Below are 25,090 nucleotides of genomic sequence, written 5' to 3'. Positions count from 1 at the left end.
GATTCCTCTGACACCACGTGGCGGGTTCGCTGGGCCGTGCGCCGAGCTCAGGCGCGTGCTGACTACAGCAAGGACCGCTGCTCCTCCCAGGGGCGGACACAGATGGTGCCGCGTCTCCACCGACCCGCCTGGGTCTTGGGAAACAGCGTCTGGCCAGAGTGTGTGCGGCCTCAGCTGGCAAACTCGCTTTGAGGGGGGCACTTAATAGCTCTGGCTTCCGGTTGTGCCATCGCTGTAAGCACTGTGCGCTGCGGCTCTGCACTCCGGGGAGCTCCGAGGAGCCTCATTTCTGCAGACGCCGGGGCAGCTGGAGTTTAAGGAGGGCAGGGTGAGGCAGGGGGTGCACACTCTGGGTGGCCCCAGTTGCATTTTCATGAATTCCAAGCCAGGTAGAAGCGGAGACCATGCGGCTTGACATGCATGTCTTTGATCCCAAGGGAGTTTCCATAAAGAAGGGGACCTATGGAGCAAAAGCACAAGCCCTGGGGACGTGTCGCCTGTGGGTGGTGGGTACTCCAGTCTCCATGTTCAAAGGGCAGCTTCCCTGTCTTCAGTGCCCTAAGGCACACCCTGTTTCTCCTCCCCACTCTTTGTAAAACAAAAGGAAAAGCAGATTTGCCTGAAACTTGAGGTCTTGTTTTTTGTTTGGGAAGAAGCAGGGGACAGTCCCAGAGCTGGAGGTAACCTCTCCAAGCACTCAGCTCACATCCTAACACTGGTGGCCGGGGCACCCCAGCACCCAGTCCCTAGCTCTACTCAATTTTCCCATTTTTTTTTAAGATTTATTTTTATTTATGCATACAAGAGCTGGGGTACAGGCCAGAGGTGTGGGGGGTGAGAGGATTCACCAGAGACAGAGTGGGGAGCAGAACAGGCAGACTGAATGAAATACACTGCTGAGGGGAGCAGTGGGCAGACAGGAGAGGTCTGCTGCGCCATGTGGGCATCTCCCTGGCGGGTGATTGAACTCAGGCCGCAGTGGCTGGCGATCGCTTGATAGCGCTGTGCCTTTAACCCCTGCGCCATCAGGGAGGCCCGATTTTCCCATTTTTAAAGGGAGAATGACTATAGTCACCCAACAGAGTTACTTTGGTGTAAAACGAGTGAATTTGTAGCAAGAACCTGAAGACACTACTTATGAGAAAAACTATCACTTCTATTGTCTTGTGTGGGCCCCTCCCAAGGCAAGAAAACTCAATAATCTTATGTCCACGTAATGTAATTCTTGGGTGGGCGAGAGGGTTTGCTGACACTGGACAGTTACCTGGAATCCTGCAGCTGCCCCAAAAGGGGCAAGCCTCTGAGTTGGCCACCTCTGGAAATTTCATTCCCGAAGTTTCAACTTCAAAATACGAGGGCTTGGTCCTCGCCTATTCTTCAGGCCTGTGTTCATCTGGACCTGCCTGTGTATCTTAGAGTGAGGTCTCTGTTCGGGTGATTTATGGAAGGTGTCTGTGTGTGCATGCATGTGTGTGTGTGTGTGTGTGTGTGTGTGTGTTTGCTAAATGCCAGCTGAGGCCCTGGGGGAATGCAGTGATTTATCAGGTAGCAAGAATATTGAAGGAGTCTCCCTGCAACTGATACCCCAAGATAGGCTGCCCCCCTGTGCTCCATGGCTTACTGAAATCTGCTGGGCCTAGGAGTGTGCCGGCTTCTTGTGCCTGATGCAGTGAAATGCAGATAATTGGGGCGTGTGTGTGTGTGTGTGTTCACCCGCTCAGCGCTGATTCCAAAGTGTGCATGCAAGGGCAGGGGAGGAAGTGGAGATAAGCTCCTGCTTATATAGTCTTTCTGTTTCATTTTTAATTTCTTGGAACAAAGAGGCACCATCTGGCTTCCGCAGAGTGGTATGCAAACGATTTACAAAGGTGAACCGCCTAATTTCCTGTTACCTATTTAGAGAGAGAAAACAAACATGTCTGCACTGGAGGGCCAGAGTCATTCGTTGTCTCTGCTTGAGACAATGCCAGTGACAGGCGCCTTTCTTTTCTCCTTATGCGTCATTGACTGGACCCTCTTGCCAGCGCCCGCACGCCCGCCCGCCTTGACAAGGGGGTAGCGCAGGTGCCATCGCTGGGACCATTATCCTTTTCTCAGAACATCACACGACACTAAGATACACTAGAGGTCAAGTCTAGAATTTTTTAGAAAGTGTCGTGGTTCCTACAGAGGAGGAGGTTGGGGTTCCAGAATAGAAATGCCTTCATGTGTTTTGACTTGGAGGGGAGCTGGTGTGTGGGGATTCCGGACGGATGGGGTTGGGAGGGGAGACGTCTGATCCTGTGCTCTCAGAGGCTCGGGAGCCTGCCTGCCTCCTCGCCCCGCTGCCCCTGCTCCCCGACAGTGCCCGGACTTGGTGGGCACCCAGTAAAAAAAGAAAAAGAATGAACAATGAGTGAAGTCAGCATGGGGATTCACAGGGAAGCAGGAAGCGGATCAGACCAGATCAGGGGGATCCTGGCCAGGCGACCACTCTGGTTGCAAGGGGAGGGGCAGAGGATGTGAGGGATCCGCTGTCTGAGGAAGTAGAAGCTGAATCTGGGGACACCGTCTAGGGGGGCAGAAGTGAACAGATGCGCTTCAAGCAGGGGCGATCTCCGGTGGGAGATGAGCCGAGTGTCCAGGAGATGGGGAGGAAAAGCACCCCCAAATCCAGAAGGACCCACATATGGGGGAAATTAGGCAGATCTGGCAGCTGAGAGCAAGGCCCAGATGTCTGGAGCCCCCCTGGAAAGCACGATAGCAGTGCCCCTTGGGGGTGTGGGAGTCATTTAGAAAACATCCATCCGGAGGGTAGAATATTTGATTTTATGGATGTCACGGTGCCCCCCACGGCAGTGACGAGAAGCTCAGGCTCTTGGACCGGTGTTGCTTGGGTTCTAATCTCAGCGTCTGTGATTCTGAATCCGGCCTTGGGCGAGTTACTTAACCTTTCTTTGCCCCAACTAGAATGTGGGGTTAACAGCCCCTGTCGAATGCATTTGCTATGAGGATTAAGAGTTACTAAGTACGAAGCTTTGAAGACGGTGAATGCTAACGACGTGTTACTGCTACTCTTACTGAAGCTCCCAGGGCAAGAGCAGCTTATTTCCAGGCCGCCGAACAGTGTGAGCAGGTGAGCTGGTGGTGCAGCCACCCGCCTGCCCGTGGCCATCACCCAGGTAGAGGCCGCCCCTTCCTCGTGTGATGTCCCTGGTACCCTATGGAGGAACGCGTGTGGCTGATAGGCCTGGCCTGCGGGGGGCCCATCATGTCACGTCACTATGTGTAAGGGAGGCTGAGCAGTGGCGGGGTGCAGCGCCCCTAGTAGAAGAGAAGAGAGCAGATTCAAATGGGCAGCTGGCGATTCCTGCCAGGGGGTGAAGGAGACCCCTCCCTCTTCTAACGTTGTTGTCCAGCAGCATGCCACCCCAGGTCTGATGGTCTGTCGGGAAAGTTAGCACAAGACAACCTGAAACAGCCTGACCTTCTACTGCTACCCCCTCCTGAACAGAGATGGTGACCCTGAGACACCCCCTTTAATTTTCCCTTGCAGTCCCATGAGCTTTGTAATGGGGGTGCTTGGCTCCACCTGCCATCTTGGTGCTTTGGTTTATCCCTCCGGAAAGCAGGACGGTCACACTCATGAGAAATACCTCCCATGGGTTGGGCTGGGAGAAGGGGGTGTTCTAAGTGAAAAGGGGTGGTGAAGGGGAAACCGGGATATATTCCAAGTCCTGGCTGACGTCCTCCGGGGCTGTGGCGAGCAGGGCAAGCTCCCTGATGAAAAGCCCAGTCCTCAGCCAGCAGACTCTGCAACTCCAAGACATCCTGAAGTTTTATGAGCAATGTAGCATGTTGGGTGCTGTATTCTGGTTTGGGTTTTGGGCTCAGAGCATTCGAGACAATCCCAAAAGTGTTTATGGCCCAATGGCTTACGAGAAGTGTGTTTTCTAGCATCTCAATCTCACGAGAATATGTTAGAGATCCAAGGTCTGGGGGTGCGGAGGGGGAGCCCCCTGATTAGCTGAGTCAGATCCCGAGGCTCATGCAAAGCAATCTGACCACTGGGCTCTAAGGCTACTCCTAGTTTTGGGATCAGAAGAATATAGATTGGTTGTGGGGTCATATGGGCTGACAGCCTGTGTGGCTCCACAAAGTCTTATTAATTAATTAATTAGTCCTTGACCTCAAGGGGAGAGAGGCCCTTTGGGGGACACCAAGTAGGTAGCAGAGCGCTGGGAAAAGTTGGTGGTCTACGGAATAACATGGAATTTACTTTTACCTTTTAAAGGTGGGGATATAATGTAAGCCAGTTGGCTTTCAGGATGACAAGGTGCACCAAGGCCCTGGCTTCTTGTTGGGGCTGGGGAAGCCACCCAAGCACTACACCCCATCCCTCTTCTCTGCCCTGTCCATATTCTGTGTTCAGAGCCCCAGACAGAGAAAGCAGGCAGGTGGAGCTCTGCGTGTGCTTGGATGTGCTGGAGCCACATAGATGGTAGCCATGCTGCACAGCTCACTGAACACCCAGATTTGACTTTGCAGGCCAGCCATGGGGAGACTGCACCCCTCAAAGGTGGAATTCTTGTTGCTCATTTCAGCTGTCATCAGGCAGAGGCCCTGCAGAGGCATGCAGGCTTGTGACATGCGTGTGGCCCCAGTGTGCAGGCAGACGACTGGGTGGGGCTCTCTGTCCGCACCACCAGGAGAGGCGGCCACGGGGCCAGCCTCCAGGCAAGCTCCGTGCTACCCTGCTTGAGCGTCTGCTGTAAGACGGGGTGCCACGGTGCACACATCTTGAGTGAATTTTAAAAAGCAACTTAAATGCTAAGACCCATTAAGCTGCACAGAGCTGCGGAGGGAATGAACGCGGAGGAAGGGGTGTTGGATAGATTTATGCTAATTATAGGTATTACAACCTTGTTTCCTTGATTAAAGCCAAAGGATTTGCACACTAATTATCTACAAAATATCAGGCATTTTGGAATGTCAAGTCTGTTGAGGGAAAGGACTGCTGTTCAGGACGCCTTGGTCTCAGGGCGACCGTGCTGCCAATTAGAGGCCTCCCTTTCCCTGTGAAAGGGAGGTGGGAGTCGTGACTGTGGTGTGACGCTCTCTTTTAAGTTTTACCTTTAGTGGGGAGAAGTTCTGTGTGTGATGCAAAGAAGTGGGAGGCTTGATTGAGGATGGAGGGGGTCAGAGCCAAGGTACACGACCAATGCCAAGGTCATGTCAAGCACCTCTGCCCCCGATCAGAGCTGTTCGATACTCCAGCCGATTTTTTCCCTCCGCAGAAAACAAGGGAACAGCCTCTAGTTTTGAAATGAGCTCTTCCCACTCACCTGGCTCCAGCTTAGTGGCTGAAGTCTGCTTTCCTCCCTCGCCTCCTTTGAGGTCTTCCACCTGATGGGCAGAAGAATTCCTGGGCAGGTGTTACCGATGTTCTTTTAAGATGAGAATTACCTGGATTTTTCCGGGCATCTTGGCACCTGTAGACCTCTGACCTCTGACCTTCTGGGCCCAATCTCTCTTTATTTGAGGGCAGTGGCTGTGCTAGGGCAGCTGCATAAAACTCGGGCATCTCGTAACTGCAAAAGTGAATGTAGTGCAGGTATTGGTGTCCTGAGCCCGCTTAGCTCATATGCACAGTTTTTATTGGTAAAATCAGTAAAATTATTGATGTCATGGAGAGAGTTGACATGGTTGAGATAGGCGGCGCCTTGACAGCCAGGTCAGGTTGGAACACCTCTCCAGTCGTCAGCCGAGGGCTCCAGCTGTCCACGTGTTGAACCTGGTCATGCGGGTGAACTTCCCCTTGAACCCCATCCGCTAGCATGATGAGGTCTGTGTGTTGGGAATAGGATTCACTTCCCCTCCCGACTGTGGGCAAGATGAACAGAACATAAGCTGCACTCCTAGGAAATGAAAATCTCAGGGAATATAAAACAGGATGGAAATGCATAGCTTCGCCCTAAGCCAGAGGAAGGCAAATCTTACTGAAGGGTCACGCGTTTCAATAGTCCATCTTATTAGACCAACAGCTTGGGTCCTGAGGGCTGGGTTGGCAGGAGTGGCTGAATTTTCGGGGGTGTTCTTGTTTGGGGTTCTATGAACCAAGTCACGGAGGCAGACAAACTGGAGGCGTGATCTAGAACAGCATGTCACTCCATTAGCCAAAGCTGAAGAGGCAGAGATGCATGGAAGGACGCATCTGCACAGGAAAGGGGTGGTCCTCGAAGGGCCACCTGCTGGATGTGGGTCACTGACGGACGGCCATGGAGGACTCGCCTGCTGTTCTTGTGCAAACGAGACTGTATGTGAAGGCACCATCAGGCAGTGGCGAGGAATCAAACCACCCATGACGACGACCCAGGGCAGAGGCCACAAGTCCGTGCTGGGTGCTTAGCACAGGAGTATGGGAGAGAATTCTTCAGAATCGGTGGCGTCTGGGAAGGTGACCTGAAGGCCCCTGGCCTGGGCTCTCCGAATCTCTCCAAGACCTTTCTGTGTCCCTCGAGTATTGGAGGCCAATGGACAAATGCCAGATTATTCCAATTTAAAGAAACTGGAAGCTGAGGAGAGCCTTGAACCCATCTCTCCACCACCCCTGGGGGTCCAAAGACTAGCCCAGGTCATCTGTACAGATGTTTTGCCATCCTCTTCAGTGCATCTGCCAGGATTCTGGGCTTCCACAGGTGCCCCCTAGTCCTTCCAGCTGTTGTCAGCAGAGATTTCTGTTTGTCTCTATCCTTTGTCACATCCTTTGGAAGTGGGAAGTTCTCAGTTCTGTCTAGGCAGAGCCCTACCTGTTCCAGCTAAGTCTGCTTCATCCTGAGTCTGGATGAACTGGAACTGGTAACTCCAGCCAGTGGACAGAAACGTGGTTTGTAATAAACGTGGTCTCCTCAGTGGACATAAACTTGGTTTGTATTATAACACCCAGGAAACGCTAACGAAGCTCGGGGCCACCAGAGGGGCTTGCGCTTTTTGTTGGCAATTGGGGAGTCAACGGCATATAAATAGGCCCCTGCCCTTGTCCTGCCAAAAGTGAAGATCCTTTCCCCAAGTGTTATCCTGTGGTCTCCGAAACTTGGTCTGCAATCCCTATAATTTCAAAATCTCATTGTTCTCTTCTGCCAGTGACAGTGGCGGGCTTGATGGAAGTGATCACAGTCACCCTTGTCTCCACAGGGGCAGGTATTGGGGCGAAAAAGACTAGAAGGTGGCCCATCAGACAGATTCAGGTCCTGAGGCAGCAGTCCCAGGAGGCCATGGAATCAGGGTTGATTCTGTGCATCCCGGCGCCTGTGGAGGGCTGGGGTGGCACTGCCTGATCACCTGACAGTGGCACCAGTGGCTTGTACTGTGACAGATCCTGTTTGGGCTCCTCAAGTGTGAAAGACCTTTTTTCTGCAGGCAGACTGAATATATAACATATAAAGATACATAAATTTCCATACAAATATCTTCTTTACCAGCTGTAATTAAGATATTTGCATGCAAAGAGAACATTCTGTTCCCTTGACTTGCTCCTGGTAGGGAATTGTATTTCTCTCATAATCCTCAAAGCCCAAGACTTTGTGATCTGTCTGTGTCTAAACAGGAGGAGGAGGAGGCTGAGGACTGGGTCAATAGAGTATCTGAAATTCAGAATTTCAAACACTGATTTGACTCCTGGTTGCTTATTTTTCTTTTCAGGCGTAGGTAATCCCACAATTAGCTAGGGTGGGACAGGACAGAGGTGGGGTGGGAAGCCAGAAATGCAAGAGAAAGTGGGCAAAGCACTCACTAATTCCCGAGTCAGGTAGATACACCTTCCAGTAGCTGCTCCTTCTATTAATAAGCTACGTGAGCTTAAGAAATTTTTCAAAATTCTCTAAGCTGTAGATCCTTATCTGTAAAAAAAAAAGAGAGAGAGAACAATTTCTTCTTTTGTGTGGATTAAATAAGATAATGTATGCAAATTGCCTGGTACCTATTAGGCTCTCAATACATGGTAATTACCATTCTGTGTAAGTGAATAAGGTAGAAATTATATATGAGAAATTTAAAATAATTTTAATTTACAAGCCAAGGTATTTTCAATGATGGTCTTTGGTGCTGGAGACTGAAATTGAAGGGGAGAAGAATCTACCAGAAGAACTCAGGAAGATTTAAAACAAAGCCACTCGTTTCTCCAGGACTGGTTTAGACATTCACGTTGGTCTGTTGGAAGGCCAGGAGGAACAAGAAAGTTCTTCTGTTTGGTCAAAGGAAGAGCTTTCCCTTTGTGGAACTGGTAACTCCAGCCAGGAGCAAACTTTTTGATCATTGTCGGCCATGAATTCTGCAGTAGACAAAGCCACGCCCTAGGCCTCCCAAGCGTGTGTTGTCCAAGAGGAAAATTTCAGGGTCACGTGCCCAAGAGCCTTGGGGACAGAGACAAAGCTGGTTTCAGTCCTGTCCCCTCTCCTTTCTCTCTAGTCATCTATGACACGAGGGTCCTGGCTTGTTGTGTGTAACATAAGCTAATGGACGTGAGAGAGAGTGGCGAACTGTTAGCTTGGGAGCTCTTGGTCCCGCCACCACCATGGCCACCAGGATAGTCTCCTAGTGAGTGACATGCACACTCTGGAAAAATGAGTCAAGTCCATCAACATCCTTAAGTTGATTGGCAGCTGGTCAGTACCTCACATCTCCCCCTCTGCCAATTACCTTGACAACCTCGGCCTCCTGGCCTCCGTGGTCTCGTGCTCTCTGCCTCTACAGCCAGGAAGGACCTTTGACTCAAATCTCAGTTTGTTCTTGATTTGGCTGTTTCCTTACCCAACGAGTCAGTCCTCAACTTCCCTGCAGTCTGGGTATGTGTGTATTCATGCCCTCGAGTTGCTCAGGTACTATGACTCAACACAATCTCTCTTAAAAACAAAGGGACCTGGGGCCTCTCTGGTGGCATAAGGGGTTAAGATGCAACCTATGAAACTGTCCGCAGACACTGCAGCACAAGTTCGATCCCCAGTCAGGGAGCTACCCACATGGCGCAGCAGACCTCTCCTGTCTCACCCACTGCTTCCCTCAGCAGTGGATTTCAGTAGATCCACCTGTTCTCTCCCCACTCTGTCTCTGGTGAATCCTCTCACCCTCCCACAGCTCTGGCCTGTACTCCAGTTCTTGTATGCATAAATAAGTAAATCTTAAAAAAAACAAAGGGACCCACTCCCCATTTTTAGTACAAAAAGTACTTAAAAAATGCTTGGTATTTGCCCAAAGGACACAGAAACAATAATTCAAAAGGGCACCTGCACCCCTATGTTTATAGCAGCACTATTTATAATAATTAAGCTATGGAAACAACCCAAATGCCCAAAAATAGATGACTGGATCAAGAAGATGTGGTACATATACACCATGGAATATTACTCAGCGATCAAAAAAGATAAACACATGCCATTTGCAGCAACATGGATGGAGCTGGAAGGGATCATGCTCGGTGGAAATAAGCCAGAAAGAAAAATACCGGATGGTCTCACTCATAGCAGGAATCTAGAAAACCTAAATAAGGGACCAGGAAAAAGAAAAACTATAAGAAAGAAAAAAGTCAAAATCAACAAGCAACTATAGACCAGAGACACACTACAGTGGGGGGCAGGGGGAGGAGAAGAGGGATTAGGGTCAGAAAAAGGGGGGGTGGGAATTGTATGGGGAATAGAACCAAGACGAAAATGCACATATTGTGCAAAAATGAAAAATGATGTAAGAAAATAAAATAATTCATAAAAAAATAAAAAATAAAAATATATATTCCTATGTCAGATGCTTGGCATGTAAGGAAAGACGCCCTCACTGGCCTCAGCACTTTTAAATAGATCCTCACGGTTCCCCGGCTGCAGACCCTCATGGTGAGATTGTCGGCTCACGGGGAAGATGCGATGGTGTCAGCGAAGGGAGAGCCAGCTGGATCTGATGCCTCATCAAGACCAGGCATCTGCTTATCAGTGGAGAGGTCTGAGTAAATGTCTCACGATAATTAAAATGCCCATGAGACAAGTTAGCGCCAGAAGGACAGTTTATTAACGCACTCAGGGGACCAGATTATTCGAAGGCTGTATCGCCGCAGCATCCACAGCCAGTAAGCCGACCTGTGTGGGAAGCCTGGTCACGCTCAGAAGGTCGCTTCAAGAACAGACACCAACAGGAGGGGTCCCCTGACTCCAGTGGTCATGGCATACAGCTACGACGAAGCCGACATTCCCGGGACAGCTTGGCCTCCCGGGAGGTCCAGAACGCCTAAGTGCTCCTCTCTCCTTGACCAAGGGGAGGCGCGTGGCCACATCCAGGTCCACGATGACTGTGATTGGCCATAATCTCCCACCAGCGTGGCCCTCTTTCTTCACCTGCCGATTAGGGCACGACTGAGCGAGCTACGAGAGCCTGCAAGTCACGATTTTCAGGCAACCTCGGATATACATCTCTACCCCCAGGCCTTGCTGGCTTATCTTAAAGAGACCTACTGTGTTTCCTCCACTTCCGATGACTTGGGCGAAGCCACTTCATAGGCAGACGCCGGCGCTTCCCGCGCCACCGAGCTGCCTTTCCGCCCACAGCTCGGGTCCTTCCTGCCGCTTGCATATTGAGTCAGCAAGCAGCGAGTGCCCCGGGGCAGCAGGGAGAGCTCGGGAATAGTTCTGGCTGGCAGTGGATGTCCACAGGCGTGTGACCAGAGGGCCTTGGGGTCTGCATCTGAGATCAGTGGACCACGTGGGACCCGCTGCTGACGACCTCAGCGAGGGGAGAGCCGGGGTTCCGGGTGAGTGCTGGGCTGTGCCAGTCCTGGCCACCCCGGTCAGCGCTCCCGCACCAGGGCCTCTGCTGCGCCCGTCCCTCTGGCCGTGGAAGGACTTATTGTGGCTTGGGTGTGAGCTGACCGAATGCACCGCACCGGGCGGTCTGCGCCCTCGAGCAGTTTTTGTTGTTTCAGAACTTACAGCAAAATGCCTGTTCTTGGTAGCTCCGGTCGCCTGTTCCGTACGCCTAGGCCTTCTGTGGTCTGGTTACGCGCCTCCCTTCCCTCTGTGCACCGCCTGCGACTTTCATCCGTACCCCACAAGGACGGGTGTGTTGTTAGTTTTTTGGAAAGGTGAATGGCCCAAGACTTGGGCTGGGAGCTAGCGTCCTGCCCCCCCCCCTCCCCGGCTGATGTCCGTCCAGAGACCAGCCATCGTTGAGTGCAGTTTTCCAAGGTCATGCCTCGGCCCGCGGGATTCTTATCCTGCACACAGCAACGTCTCTTGTCAGAGGCCTTTCCAGAACCCGTGATAAATGGCTGGATGAGTTCGGGTGAGCTTGGATGCTGGCAAACCTGTGCCTCCTGGCTAGCCATGAACTTGGAGGTGGTGTGAAGCCCACCGTGGAGCACGTGGAGTGGCCCAGGTTTTTTCCGCCTTCCCGTCATCAGCCTCTATGGCCACCACCTGTGGCCCTACTCACTGCCCTTTTGTGATATCGTGTTGGTGCAAGAGGCACTTGGGAGCACAAGCATTGGGCACGCGCAGACACCTGGGCCAAGAGGCGTAAGCGCGGGGCCTGCATGCACCTGTCATGTGGGCCTGGGCTAAAGCGCCTGTGAGCATGGGGCGTGCAGGCCTGTAAGAGTGGACGCCGGGAGAGATGATCCGAGGTGAGGTGTGAGAGCAAGAGAGGCTGCTGGAGATGAGGAAGAGAGCAAAGATCCTCTGCCCCCCTCCCCCCCAGATCCCTGGTCCCCCACTCTGCCTGCCTGCCTGCCTCTGGCTCCCCTGCCTGGCCCATCCTGTGCCTGGCTCGCCCCCACACACACTTAATCGGAGGATGAGGACGCCACACGAGAGACAGAGCGAGCAAGCGAGAGACCGTGCGTGCGCAGGGGCTTCTGAGTCCAGCATCCGGTTAGTGTTGAGTCGCGGCAGGAGCCTGGTCCCTCGCGGGCCGGTGCTTCCTGTCCTCCAGGTGCGCACACCTGGGCTGCTCTCCCCAGTCTCAGACAAGGGGCGGAGCCCAGCAGCATGAGCTGCTGCTCCTCATGGCACAAACAAGGTGGGCGGAGCTGGCCTCGTTTGGTGATCCCACTGCCCTCAGCCTGCTCTGGTTCCGGGTGTGTTTGCGCAGGAAGAGGCCCCTCGGGGTGAGCCCTTAGGCAGCCCCAGCACAGGGCGGCTCCCAGAGGGAGGCAGGGCAGGGGTGGCAAGGGTGAGCCTGCAGGCCGTCAGCTCTGTGGCTGCTTCTTGCGGGGCTTGGCGGAAAGGAGAGTCCAGGAAAAGGAGACGAGCAACTGGGGTGACTCCAGGCTGATCACTCTAGCGAGCCAGACCTTAACTCAGAGGGTTTTCGGGGTCTCTGGGATGGAGGTAAAATGAGCAGCAGCCCGGTGATTTGAGTCGTGTCGTCCCCACACGTAACCCAGACTCAGAAACTGAAGAGTAAGTGGGGGTGTCAGAGCAGGGCGGTGGCCACGGAGCCAGGGGTGCCCTCGCTCCTCTGAAGGAATCGTGGGGAGCGGCTCCTTTCACGAGCTCCCCGAGAACATGTTTCCTTGAGAGCATCAGTCGGCACTCATTTGTTCCCGTGGCCGGGGTTTCTGGGGGCAGCAGCCGGTCTCCCTCCGCCCGTCACAATGCCCTGTCCCCACGCTGTGTCTGGGGTGTGCCAGTGCCCTGTCCAGCGCCTGCACCAAACGGGGCCCGGGAGGGCCAGCACCGGCTCTTGGGATGGTCGGAAATCACCCTCCAGTTCTCTTCCCGCCCAGTGCCATGCCCAGGGACCGGTCTCCGTCCTATGGGGACCGGCTCCGCCCTCCGGACCCGGTGCAGGCTCTGGGACGCGGGCCCCGCTGGCAGGCCTGGCAGGGGTAGCAGGCACTGGGGCCGCGTGCAGCGTCCGGGCCGCCCTGGAAGTGAGCGGGTTCTCCACGCTCGTGATTCTCCAGAAGACCCAGATCGCCATGTTTGGGGGGTGTTATCGACACGCGTGTGTGGGACATGAAGTTGCGGCAGGCAAGCTCGGGACTCTGCCCTTTCCAATTCCGAGTCCACCCTGTAAGGGGCGTTGCCTGGGCGGGCACAGGCCGTGGCCGAGGGCGCTGTCTTGTCTGTTTCTGTGAAATTCGAGGCCAGATTCACACAGCTGCTCCCCCCACCTGGGCCCCGCCACCTCTGTGGCGACGTCGTCACCCCCTGCCGTCTAGAAGCCTTTCTCCGTCCGTCCGCTCTTCTCTAAGACCCACCACCACCTCTTGGACATGAGAGGAACATCTTCGTGTTTGACCCTCTCCCCTTTGCAGCTCCCAGTTGTCTCCCCAACTATTGAAATCGCTCTTTCTCATCTTCTCTCTTAACTTGGGGCCTTCTGATCTTACCACTTCATCGACTCTGCATTTTTAGGGTCACTAATTATCTCATCGTGGCCAAATTCAAGGGCCTTTCCTCGCGTCTAGTACCGTCTTGAAGGGTCTCTTGAAGGACATCGTGCGTGGCCTCTCTGTCCCGCCCCCCCCCGCCCCACTGTTCAGCACCCCCACCTGAGCCTCGGGCACCCCATGCTGCCGCCGGCCCTCCAGCCACCCTGTCTCTCCCTGGCTTCCTCTCCTTCCTCTCGCTCACGGCTCCCTCAGAAGCCTCTCCCAGCCACATCGCTAGAGCCCCGTCTTTTATGCAGAAGCTGTTTGAATTTACATTTTTAGCTTCCACCTCTTCCCTCTTTGATTGCTTAATCTGGAAGCCTCCCCTGGAGATTTCACCCGCAATGGAAACTTGGCCTGTGGGGAAGAAAATTCGCCACGGCCCCCTCCCGCTTCGCACGCTGTCTCTGCGGCCCTCAGCATCCGCAAAACCCGCTTGGGAGGCCCCCAAAGGGGAGTCACCTTGACCCTGTCTCTTCGCCACTTATTCCCGGCTCCTCCCCACGGCCTGGGCACCTCTCCTTGCAGCCCCTCGGAGCCCGTGTTCTGTGGGTGTCGGTGCAGCACCCCCGCCGCAGCCCCTCAGACCTGCGTGCATGCGGGTCTCCAGGCCTTCCTGCCCGCGTGTCCCAGCCTCCCACGCCCCGCTGTGGGCGGACACCTCCTGCGGGCCTTCATTTCTCCAGAGCATGATCCTCCCCCGCCCCAGGCCTGGTCTCCCCTCCACACTGCGCCCCTTTCCACACGGCACTTGCCCTGCTCGTGCATCTGCTGGGGCCGCCCCGTCGAGGTCCCATGCCTGGGTTGGCCCAAGCAGCTTCTATTCTCTGGGGTCTGGGCTGGAGCTCCAAGGCCGAGGTGGCGCAGAGCCAGCCTCTCCCCGGCTGGGGACATCACCTGCTCCCTGTCTCCCCACCTGGTCGCTTCTCTGTGTCTGTGTCCAGCTCTCCTGTTCTGTGAAGGACCCTGGTCAGGCTGGGTGAGGACCCCAGGGGACCCCACTCCCAGGCTGTCTCCACCTGCGGCCACACACTGAGGTGCTGGTCAGGATGGGACCCACCCGGCCCGATGTCTCTCCTGACCCCCCGTCTGTCCTCCCTCGGCCCCTCTCTGCTCTCTCCGTCTGTCCTCGCTGCCGTCCAAGCCCGTGGTCCCGCCTCCCGGTCTCCATCTTTGGGCGACCCCGCGCTGTGTGGCTGCATGCGTGTCCTTCTCGCATTGTCCCGCGCCTGCCTCGGCTTTGAAGCTCTCGTCTGCCCCTCGCTCTGTCCTGGCAAGCGCCTGAGATGGACCCTTCTCTCAGGCAGCCTGTCACACCCTCCCCAGCTTCCCCAGGGGGTCCCCACGTGGCCACGGGGCGCAGAGGCGCTGACTCTGTGGGCGGCAGGGTGGGGGCGAGGCTGCACTCTGTGGTCTGGGCTAGCTCACCCCCTTCCCACGTCAGAGGGCAGGACAGCACCGGGGGGCCTGAGAGCGGTGGTCGGTTCAGTGATTTTCTTGCTGAAGGAGCAAGGACACGTACCCCCTGCTGCCCTGTGCGGCTGGAATTCTAGACCAAAGTCGCTTCCTCGGAGCATGGTGCCGGGGCTGGTGTGGCCGTGTCCGCCGAGCCTGTGGCGTCCCTGGCGGACTCCTGGGTGAGGCCCGGGGTGGGCCGCCACGGCCACCCTCCCCGAGGGAGGGGATCGCGCTGGAGGCCCCGTGGGTGGGCTGCGCCGTCCACCTCAGCCGCCGCTGTGCTCCCTCCCCTGGCCTTCCTGCTGCCACCCCCCTTCACCCCTTTCTTCTCTCCCCACTCTCTCCGTTGGCTGCCAGGAAGGGCGGTGCCGGAAGGGCTCCTGCAGCGTGTCGTGGCAGCGGCAGCGGCTGGCAGCACCCGCAGCTTCCACAGTGAGTCTGGGCCTGGGGGCTGGGCAGGGCAGTCCCCCGGCTTTGCAGAGGAACTTCCATGGGCTCGAGCTGCCTCCTCCTGCATTCCCTCCCCGTCTCGCCCCGAGGATGTCATTGAACTTCCATGGAAGTTTCTGCCAAAGCCATGGATGTGCTTGTTGGTGTCTCTTGGAGGACGCATGGTGGGGCTGGGGCCGGATGGGCTGAAGCCAGGCCCACACCGGGGGCTCTCCTGGTGCTGAGGCTTCTGCGCGGCCTGTGTGTGTGCAGGCTGGAGGCTCTGCATGGACGTGTTTGGCTGCTTTCTTGCCTTTCAGGGAGTGCAACCTTGACCTTGAGTTCGAAGTGGGGCACTGCCTACACTCCATCAGAGACCCCTTAGGGCACCGCCGTGCCATGTGGGCTAAAGGGCACGAGGCCCAGGTGTCCTGTTGCCTTCAGGTGGACCTTGGTCTGAGAGAGTTGGCGTGTGAGCCATCGTCACAGAGCCCAGTGCTGAGTCAGCTTCTGGGGCACGCAGGCGCCCCTTCTCGTGTAATTTCTATGGTAATTTCTAGCTAAGAGGTGGGTAGGCGTGGACTCAGGCCAAGCTCATCTGTCTTGCTTGATCATCAGACTGGACTGGACAGCTTCCTTCCACTTCTTGCCTCGGGGTGTTCCCCTCAGCTTGGGAACCGGTCCACAGGGGAAAGGAAACCACAGCAATTACCTGCCCGGCCTTGATGTCTCCCCAGACCAGGGAGACACCCGTCCTGTTGGCCACTCTGGGTGATTTCCCACGGGCCGCTGCTGGGGCCTTCCCCATGCTGACCCAGTGAATTGTTGCTCATTCTGAGGTGAGAGAGCTGGGTTCCCACACGCAGCGTCTCCTGAAGCTGCAGTCTGTGGCAGGCATGCGGGGTCGCCCTTAAATTCCATTTGTTCCTCTCATCATTTGCTCAGGTTGCAAATTAAGCAGAGCCTCCCAGGCGCTCTCCTGGCCTCATCTTCATTTTCTCCTGTCGGCACTGTTCCGAATAACAGTGTTACAGCTTAGGCCTCCTCACCGCCAACAGCTGTCGAGCTAGTGTTTATCACGACCAACGTGCTGTGTAGCCTTGAGAGAATCCTGGAAGCAGGACCAGCCTGCCAGATTAATTCATCTCACCTCTGGCTTTCAAAGCACCCTCTGTATTGCAGTCTCGCCAGGTAGAACTTCTGGTTTTGGGAGCCAATGGATTTAATTAAAATATCAAAACGGTCAGATTTATTAGGGAACTTTAACAAATATTTATTGTTAATCAGCAGGGTACATTTGCTTGACTGAACGTGGACATCTCTGAGTGAAAAGGGACGCTATTGCGGCTTTAGTGATCACAGGTGTGAATTGGGACTGACCGTAGTAGGCGGGACATAGGCCACCGTGAACCGTCCTGGATGCTAGGTCTGTAGTTGCAACTAAAACCAGCAGAGGCCTCCGCCCTCTGAAGAAACTAGAAGATAAAGTATGTAGTATGTTCCAAATTAACACTCCTTTGAAGACAAATACGCAGAGAAGAGAAAAAGAAGTGTTTGGTGGTGTCAACATGTGTGCAAGTATGTGTGTGTGTGTTTTGTCATGGAGGTTGAAACAGTTGCCTGAAGAATATGAGATATTTTGGTTTATTTTAGTCAAGGAGGGCTTTGATGGCTTGGCTAAGACTTTTCAGAAACAAGGCAGCAATTCTGGAAATTCTGAGTCCAAAGCAAGACATACTCAAAACTCTGGCATAAGGAGACCAGCGGTGGGAGGACCAGGCGGCCGTGACGTTGGAAGCTGACCCTGTCTGCTGGGCCGCAGGCCTCTTGGCACCTGCCGACGTAGGGACGACACCAGGAAGCAAATATGGCTGTGGGTCCATCCACCTGGGAGTGTCTCTGTAGACACAGCCTTCATGTTGGCCGTGCTGGTCAATTGGGACTAGAAGGCCTTTCCTTCTTCCATGCGGTGCACTTGGGGGCAAATTAAATTTGCCGAGTATCTATCCCCAAGAACGCGCTTTGCTGGGGACTTTAAGTCCTCTCCTGTCCCCATGAAGAAGGTGTTCTAGCCCTGCTGTAGGGAGGAAAACACTGGCGTTTACCCAGAACTGGAGAGGCATGGAGTCAGGCTTTATCCCAAGGTCGAGCTAAGTCGGAAGTATCAGTGAGTCTCAGGATCCACCCACAGACACCAGTTGGCAGGAAACAGGAGAAAGAAGCGAGGAGGTCCTGCAAGTGGGCTGACCGCATGGCTGGGGCTGGGACAGCACCTGTGTCGTGGGCGGTGGCCGGCGTCTGTGTTGACAGTGCATGAGGGGCAGGACCCCGCTGCTTCCCGTGCGCTGGCACCGCTGGGAGGGGGAGGCCTGGGGAACCGGGGGCATGAAGGGGAGCCTTCCTTCGTGGCGTGCGTCCTGGGCAGTGGTGGAACGAGACTCCCGCGTGTCTGTTCCTAGGTCACCGCACGTTGGCAGGGCGGGGCCGGTGCATGGTGTGGGTGCAGGGCTGGGGTCGGGGGACGCATGCAGAGGCCTGAGACTGTACAAAGGGTCTTTGACAAGGGCTTTGAGTAAAGACATAAGTTGGAAGAGACGCTTCAGTTTCCTGCCGCCTGGGTGAGTGGAACCCACAGGCCAGCCTCATCCGGCCTCGGGCCGCCGTTAGCAAGAAGCAGGACCTGGTGTCTCAGGACCACATCTCGTTACGGTCAGACTTCATGTCAGCACCCCCGTGTGACCTTGGCCTTCTCTATATGTACTTATGTACAACACTTCCCGGGAGGAAATCAGACAGGTGGCATCTTCTTTCATCCATGAGACGGGCTCCGAGTGAGGGTACGGGCAGGCCCGCTGCTGAGCACACACCCCAGAGAGTGGTCGGAGCAAGAGAAGAAATGTCTGGGGTGTCAGTAACCCGCCCCAGTTTCCCTCTGTGCTAAAGGACGTGCTCTCCACCCGCATGCTGCTGCTTTCTTGGCCTCTCTACCGCGTTTATCCAGAGTCTCAAGCAGTGGCACTTTGTGTACCCTGTGGAGCACGAGAAGCTGTTCCTCGGACTTTGCCCGAGGAAGCTCCTCACCACGCAGGGTCAGTGTCCCGTAGGAACCTCCGGGCACCGGTGGCCTTCTGACGTGCATCGTGGCCACCCCGCAGGGTCTGTTCTCCACAGCTGTGGCCTCTTGTCCACTTTCCCTTCGTCACCTCGAAGCCAGGGCCAAGGGGGCAAACGCCACTCACCCTCCTCCACGCGGGACTTGCCTCTGCCTCTTCTTCTGAAGCCCGGACTTGCCTCCGCACCCCCGGCTTCTCCCTTCTGCGTCCTTGTGCTCTCTGTGTGCCGCTGGGCAGGGCGGAGACTGGCGACGGCTGGTGCTATTTCAGGCTGACAAGGATGTTCTTACTTTCCTTGGTCCTTCTCGGTGGTTTAGCGCAGCTGGGAGGACAACTCACCTCGTCACCAGAGTGTCCCCTCAGGGCCACACTCAGGGCCCCAATCCTGGGCCTGGCCTTGACATCAGTGTGCTGGGACTCAGGGATGTGGCCCCATCCACATGGGGGGATTTTTAAGAAAACTGGGACGTGTGTCTGTCCCTGCATGCTTGAGCCCAGAAGGAGCGTGGAGCATGAGATTTCTTCACTCCTGTCTGCTAGTTAGCGCTCTCCCGTGCGGCCGCAGGGCGGGTGGGCCTGCATGAGCTCAGAAGTATCCTAAAACGCACCAGGACTTTGCTGGGGTCAAAACCCAGCATGGTCTAACAGCCCCGAAATTGCTAGCCAAGCTCCTGCAATTCAAGATAGTGAAGACCCGTCTTTGGTGGGGAACCTGATACAGCTCCCGGGGGAGCTGCCCCTTAATTACATGGTCTCTTATGTTCTTGTAGGTCCCGGGTAACCTGCTGTGCTCCTGCGGGTTCCCACCTAGAGACTTGTCCAGAGATAGGAACCCTGCCCATGAAGTGGTGATTAATCTTCAGCCTCCTCGTTCTTTTAGCACTTTGCTCTCTCATGTTCTAGCTCAGCACAAATTCCTGGAGCAAGTTGGTGAGAGTTGGAGTGGGTGGGACTCAGGCTTCACAGCGGGCGCAGGAGCCCGGGGAAGGTGCCAGAGTGGGCGGGGCTGCGGCCCTGGGCGGTGATGGGTCCTGTACTCCGTGCTCTGGATCTGATCTTCAAGCGTGGTCAAGTCCATTGTTTTTACAATTTTCGGGGGACAAGAGACTCACAAGGATTCTGTGTGTCTGGAAGAACCGAGCCAGTCCTGTCTGGGGGTGCGGATGGGGTCACCTAGATTCTGTACCTCTTTTACCCGGTCTGCTGGGCTCCCTGGAGCTTCAAGTAGCTCCCCGACTCACTCAGCGCCTTCCCCACCCTGGCCTGTAGCTAACCCTCCAGGAAAGGCGTTCCACGGCGCCATCTGCAGGGTGCCGGCTGGAGGAGCCTGGCCCGGGGGTGCAGCCCGAGCAGGGGCCTTTCAGGACATGAACAGCCTCAGAGGGAGACGGGGCGGCTGAGTCCCCAGGTGCTTTGTGGTGGGTGAAGCCCTGCGTGTGGGGCACCGTGTAGAGTGGGAACGAAGAAGGTTCGTTTCTAGAAATAGGCATTTTCTACCTAGAAATGGAGACCAGCTTGGGAGTTGAATTTTCCAGAGTTCTATCGAGATTCTTTCAGCTGCAAGAGACAGAAAACCTAACCCCATCTGCCTTAAGCAAGAAGGCAGGATACTGTCTTCAGCATCAACACATCCAGATTTATTCCTGCTGTGACGTCATGCTCAGGTGCAAAGAAGGCACCAGCGTGGCTTACGCTGCTTTCTGTGCCCTCCTCCTTCTCATCCGCGCTCCCCTGTCTGTCTCCGCCTTCCTTTTCCTGCCTGGGACAAGGGTCTTAGAGGCAGAGGCGTTAGAGGGAAGTAGATCCCCAACCAATCAGGGCTGATGAATTTTGAAAATGATGATGCTAAAGGCTGCAGCGGCTCAGCAGATTATCTGGGGCTGCGCTGCTGGTACCGAAGGGCAGCCTTCCCTGCAGAAGCCGTGCCATCGAGGCCCCGGCTGTCCGGGTGCGGCAGCCAGAGTTGCTTCTCCAGGAGCCGTGTCGGGACCAAGCAGGAAGCGCCCAAAGGAGAGGCTGCGCTGGGGAGGCTGCCGTTCCCGTCTGCCTGTGGGGACCGTGGAATGTCTTCTGGTGGGTCCGCGCCTGCTCTCGGCTTCATTGCCTTTGCAGACTTAGAGATTTCTCAGTGGAAATCTCTCATCAATTTTTATGGATGTTTTGCAGAGAAATCAAATTTTTGGATTTTTAATCACATTATCCACAATCTGCCACACTCACCCATCCACTTACGTGCCTCCAAAAGCCTTTACTGTTGAGTTGTCCTTCGACTTGAAAATGCAGAACTGGAACTTGGCGGTGCAAAAGAGCCCTGGGTCTGGAGCCAGATACTTGAGCTGTGAAGCATGGCTCTGTCAGGCTTGAGCCTTTTGAACTCCTATCAGCTGCTTAACTGCTTCCTTCCTCTTCCCCTGCCCCCCTTCTTAATGCCTTCATCGGTGCGGTGTGTTCAGTGCTTTTGCTGTCACTTCCAGCACCAAGGCCGCTGGGAGGAGTGGATGAAGCCGCACATTTTCATTCCCTCAGAGTAGGTTCTGCCACAGTGTAAACACTTGACGAGTCCTTGTTCGGTCTCCCCATTCCATGGATACCCCTTCCTCCTGCAGCCCCAACCTTGGAATGCAGGAAGCACCTCTTCCTACCTAGTTAGAGTGAAGAGCAGAATTTAAATAAGTTAAGATGAGGGATTACCTATGCCTGACTTAACTTGGCTTCCCTTCTTTGGGGCCCATTGTGTGAACCCGAGAAAGACACTTCCTCCGGGTTTCATGAGCCCGGAAACAAGAAGGCTCTTGCTCTGAGCTTCCTTCTATGCTTTTGGGAGCATGAGTGTGCAGCAGAGTAGGAATGCCTTTGAAAGAGCCGTCCCGCTGTGATTACTGGCTTAGCATTTAAGACTTTCTCCTGGTTCACCCTCAGAGTAGTCTTCCCCCGTCTCTTGACCTTGAAGGGGAAGCCAAGAGGTAGGGCTTGTTGCTACAGGGAGAAGGAGCAGCACACAGCTGCAGGCTTCAGAGGATGCTGGGGGATGCCAGATGCGGTGGCTCCTCCAGCCCTTTCATCTGCGGTTCCCCTTGGCTCGCACCCTGGCTGCAGAGAGGCCCCTGGGACCTGGCTGTGGAGCGGTGGGCTGGGTGGAGCTCCTGGGTCACAGTGCTCCAAGCTCCTTGCAGAGCTGGGAGGGACACGCAAAGGTTATCCAGTCTCTGCTTCACCAAATTGTCGTGTTTTGGAACGAGGTGATACTGACTCCTCGACGGACCTGACCACTTCTCCACCTACCGACTTTGTCGATGAGGACACTGGGCCCAGGGATGAGGCAGGTGGAATTATGTAAACCTAAGGCAGGGCCCTGGCGCTCCCGAATTCTGAACCTTTTCTTGGCCTTCCTGCAGCACACACATAACACACACACACACACAGAGGAACATCAGCCTGCCAATGTTGGAAGGACCTTGAGATGAGTTCTTTTTTTTTTTTTTTAAAGGAAACAGGTTTTTTTTTTTTAGATTTATTTGTTTATTCATACAAGCACTGGGTACAGTCAGAAGCGCGGGAGGGTGAGAGAGTTCACCAGAGCCAGAGCGGGGAGCGGAGCAGGCAGAAGGACCGAAGGACACTGCTGAGGGGAGCAGCGGGCGGCAGGAGAGGTCTGCGCGCCATGTGGGACCCTCCTCTGGTGGCCGGGGAGTAGCCGGAGATCGAACCGGCGCTGCAGAGGCTGCGGGCAGCTTTGCAACCCAGCGCTCAACCGCTGCGCCACCGGGGAGGCCCCTGAGATGAGTTCTTAATATGTCAGTTCAGATGAGAACACTTTTTTTGGGACAATCTCAAGCAATTTTCAAGTGGAGAAGAATCTTAGCATGCCTCTGGCCCACTTGGGTCGTTATTTATTTTTTAAAGTATTATTTATTTATGCATACAAGAACTGGGGTGCAGGCCAGAGGTGTGGGGGGGTGAGTGGATTCACCAGAGACAGAGTGGGGAGCAGAACAGGTGGATCCACTGAAATACACTGCTGAGGGGAGCAGCGGGGAGGCAGGAGAGGTCTGCTGTGCCATGTGGGTCAGCTCCCTGGCTGGGGATTGAACTCCTGCTGCAGTGGCTGGTGATAGCTTGATAGTGCTGAGGCCTTAACCCCTGTGCCATCAGGGAGGCCTCCATGGGTCATTATTTAAAATATGAACATTGGGACCAAAGGAAGGCAGATTCCAAAGCCACAGGTGGCGTGCGGGTGCAAGTGGGGCCAGCACTCGCAGACCCCAGTCCAACCCAGGCTCTTCCTCTGGTGTCCCGCTGCCTCCCTCCTGGGGCGCTGGGGGTGCCCCAGGCCCCTGGAGTTTCTCCAGGAATGGGCCGACCAGGCACCCAGGATGCATAAACACGGTGGTGGAACTGCGTTGACTCATCACTGCAGTTCAGAGGCTGCTCAGCAGCTGTTATCAGCCATCCGCAGGCTTCCTTGAGAATTTAACCCTGTTATGTATTCTAAGTGAAACCCCCACTTTGAAATGAGGATTGAGGTCTTGATCCGCTGCCTCACGTTTGTGGTGTTGCCAGAAACCCAGCAAGTGGCCTGCAGGCCCTTTTCCTTCAGGCACTGAGCAGCCTTCCTTGAGAAGGACGGTCTTGTTTCTCGGCTCCGAGAAGAAGCTTTCCATGGGCAAACAGGAGCAGGTGCACACACTTCCCGAGACACTTTGGGCGATTGGGGAGGCGCCTGCCCGCCCTGCCCCTGCCCTCGGCGCGGCTGCTCCAGGTGTGGGTCAGGGGGGCAACAGGGGGCTCACGCAGCTCAGGGGAGCTGGATAAGGCAGCCTTTAGTCCAAGGAGGAGTTGCGTGATTTGTGGCATTTCCCGTGATGCTTTTCCTGTTTCTCTCTGCCTGGGGATGTAGCCATGGAGGGCAGGCTTCAGCTGGGGTATGTATTGTTGACTGAAGTAATTAAAATATGCAAAGTGTTCCCTGGCCCCCATTTTGCGCCTCTTCCCCAGCTACTTCTGGCATTTTCAGTTGGCAGTTAATAAAACAAAAGGGGGGCCCAAAGGCCCGCGTCTCCCTCCAGCTAGAATGATTAATTTGGAGTGGTTTGGAAGTGACAGATTTTACCTCTAGCGACAGCCATGCCTTTCTGGCTGATCTGCCCGCAGCCTGCGCTGAGCGCGGTCACCAGGGACAGGGCACGTTCCGCGCAGGGCCCAGGGCAAGTCGAGGTGGGGGAGAGCCAGGTTGGGGTCTGCTCAGCTCACTGTTGCAGCGCAAAACCAGAACAGACACCCCGCCCAGCGTAGCCCGACACCGAAGAGCTATAGCCAAGGACACTTGAAATTCACGGCCTAATCCACCAGCATCTCCACCACCCCAGACACTGCCGTCCCCCTGCACACGCAGAAGTGCAGACCCCCTCCCTCATGTCGTCTAAATCCTCGAGCATGCATCTTGCGAACAGTTATGAGAGAACAATGACACCACGGGTGCCACAGTTCTTGCCACCAAGCTTGCAGAGTCACTGGCTCATGTGCAGCGAAGCCACACTCCGGGGCTGTGCAGAATGCCTCCCTCCGTGGTTGTTTATTCAATCCTCATGGTGATCTGGGGCGGGAAAAGCCTTCCTGCCTGGGGAAACAGACTCAGGGAAGCTACGTGATTTCTTGAGGTCAAGTGGTTATGAGTTGTGCCCGTGGTCTGCTTCTGTGATATGTTACCCTGTCTCCACCATCAATTCAGGGGACGGGGGAGCCACCTTCAGGGTCATGGGGGTCCTCCTTCTGGGGACCTGCTTCTACACCCATAGCTTTTCTGTGGAAGATTGTGCCAAGCGTGTGCTAGGTGTGGGTTGGCCAGAGGCTGGCGACTAAGCCGGTCCTGGGGACCCCTAGAGGGGATCCCAGTGGGATCCTGTGCCCCCACAGAGAGGAGGAGGGAGCTGGGCAGTCGGTGCACCTCTGGCTTGGCCTCTACTGACCACAGATCTCCGGGTCAACCCCCAGCCTCTTTCCTGGCCTGTCCATCGGGAATGGGCCTCCTTGCTGTGAAGGTCGATGGGCAGAAAGTCCACGTCCCTGGAAAAAAATGGGAATGTGGGGCGAGAAACAGAACTGGAGAAGTGCACGTTTTCTAGGAAAGATCCAGATCCGAGCCACGGGTGCCTGGAAACCTGCCTTGGAGTCCCCCCATCCCACGCCAGGGGCCTCTACCAGAGCTTAAGTGAACCCCCTAAGGCTGCTTAGCTGGAAAAAGGCGTTGCCTGATGTCCACATCGTCCTGGTTCCTTCTGAGCCTGTTTCCTCACGCTGTCTGCACATTTATCCTACTTTTCAGATCTTTCAGCGCCTGAATGTTTGGCAAAGTCAATCTCCTTCGAAAGGGATCATCTTGGTTTTGGCTGAATCGGTCAGACTCTAAACCAACAGTTCCCCTGCCAGGGCTTGAGCCGTCAGGGCGAATTAGAAGTCTGGGCCTATCACAGGGGTCTCAGCCCTTCTTTCCCCAGTGACATTCGCCAAGGTCATGGCGTCCGGGGAGGCCAGTCTGGACCCGGCATGACCCGGGGCTGAGCCGAGACTCCTGCTCTGTGCCAGGCTGTTCTCTTTCACAATGTCTTCAAGTTTGTTTCCATGAGGAGATTTGAAGGCAGCCTGGAGGCTCCCGGTCTAAGTATTTGGAGAAGAAAACAAAGGCCAAGTTATTTCTCAG

At 55.1% G+C, this 25,090-nt stretch overlaps 1 protein-coding gene across 5 annotated transcripts in view; it reads left to right on the top strand.

Annotated features, from left to right (window-relative positions):
* NTRK3 (neurotrophic receptor tyrosine kinase 3) overlaps window positions 1–25,090 on the top strand; it is a gene marked incomplete at both ends in the record, with an annotated part of 248,767 nt that overhangs the window by 211,542 nt on the left and 12,135 nt on the right. Inside the window, one exon of one of the 5 annotated variants that reach the window (XM_084254002.1) lies at window positions 15,209–15,283. The exons of the other annotated variants lie outside the window; for them this stretch is intronic. Coding sequence (XP_084110128.1) covers window positions 15,209–15,283 — 75 coding nt within the window. The remainder of the gene's footprint in view (window positions 1–15,208; window positions 15,284–25,090) is intronic. 5 annotated transcript variants of the gene reach the window in all.

This window comes from Talpa europaea (assembly GCF_964194135.1).
Source record: "Talpa europaea genome assembly, chromosome: 14".
Taxonomy (NCBI): Eukaryota; Metazoa; Chordata; class Mammalia; order Eulipotyphla; family Talpidae; genus Talpa; species Talpa europaea.
Note: the sequence above shows the minus strand (reverse complement) of the source record. Positions and strands in the feature narration are given on the sequence as shown.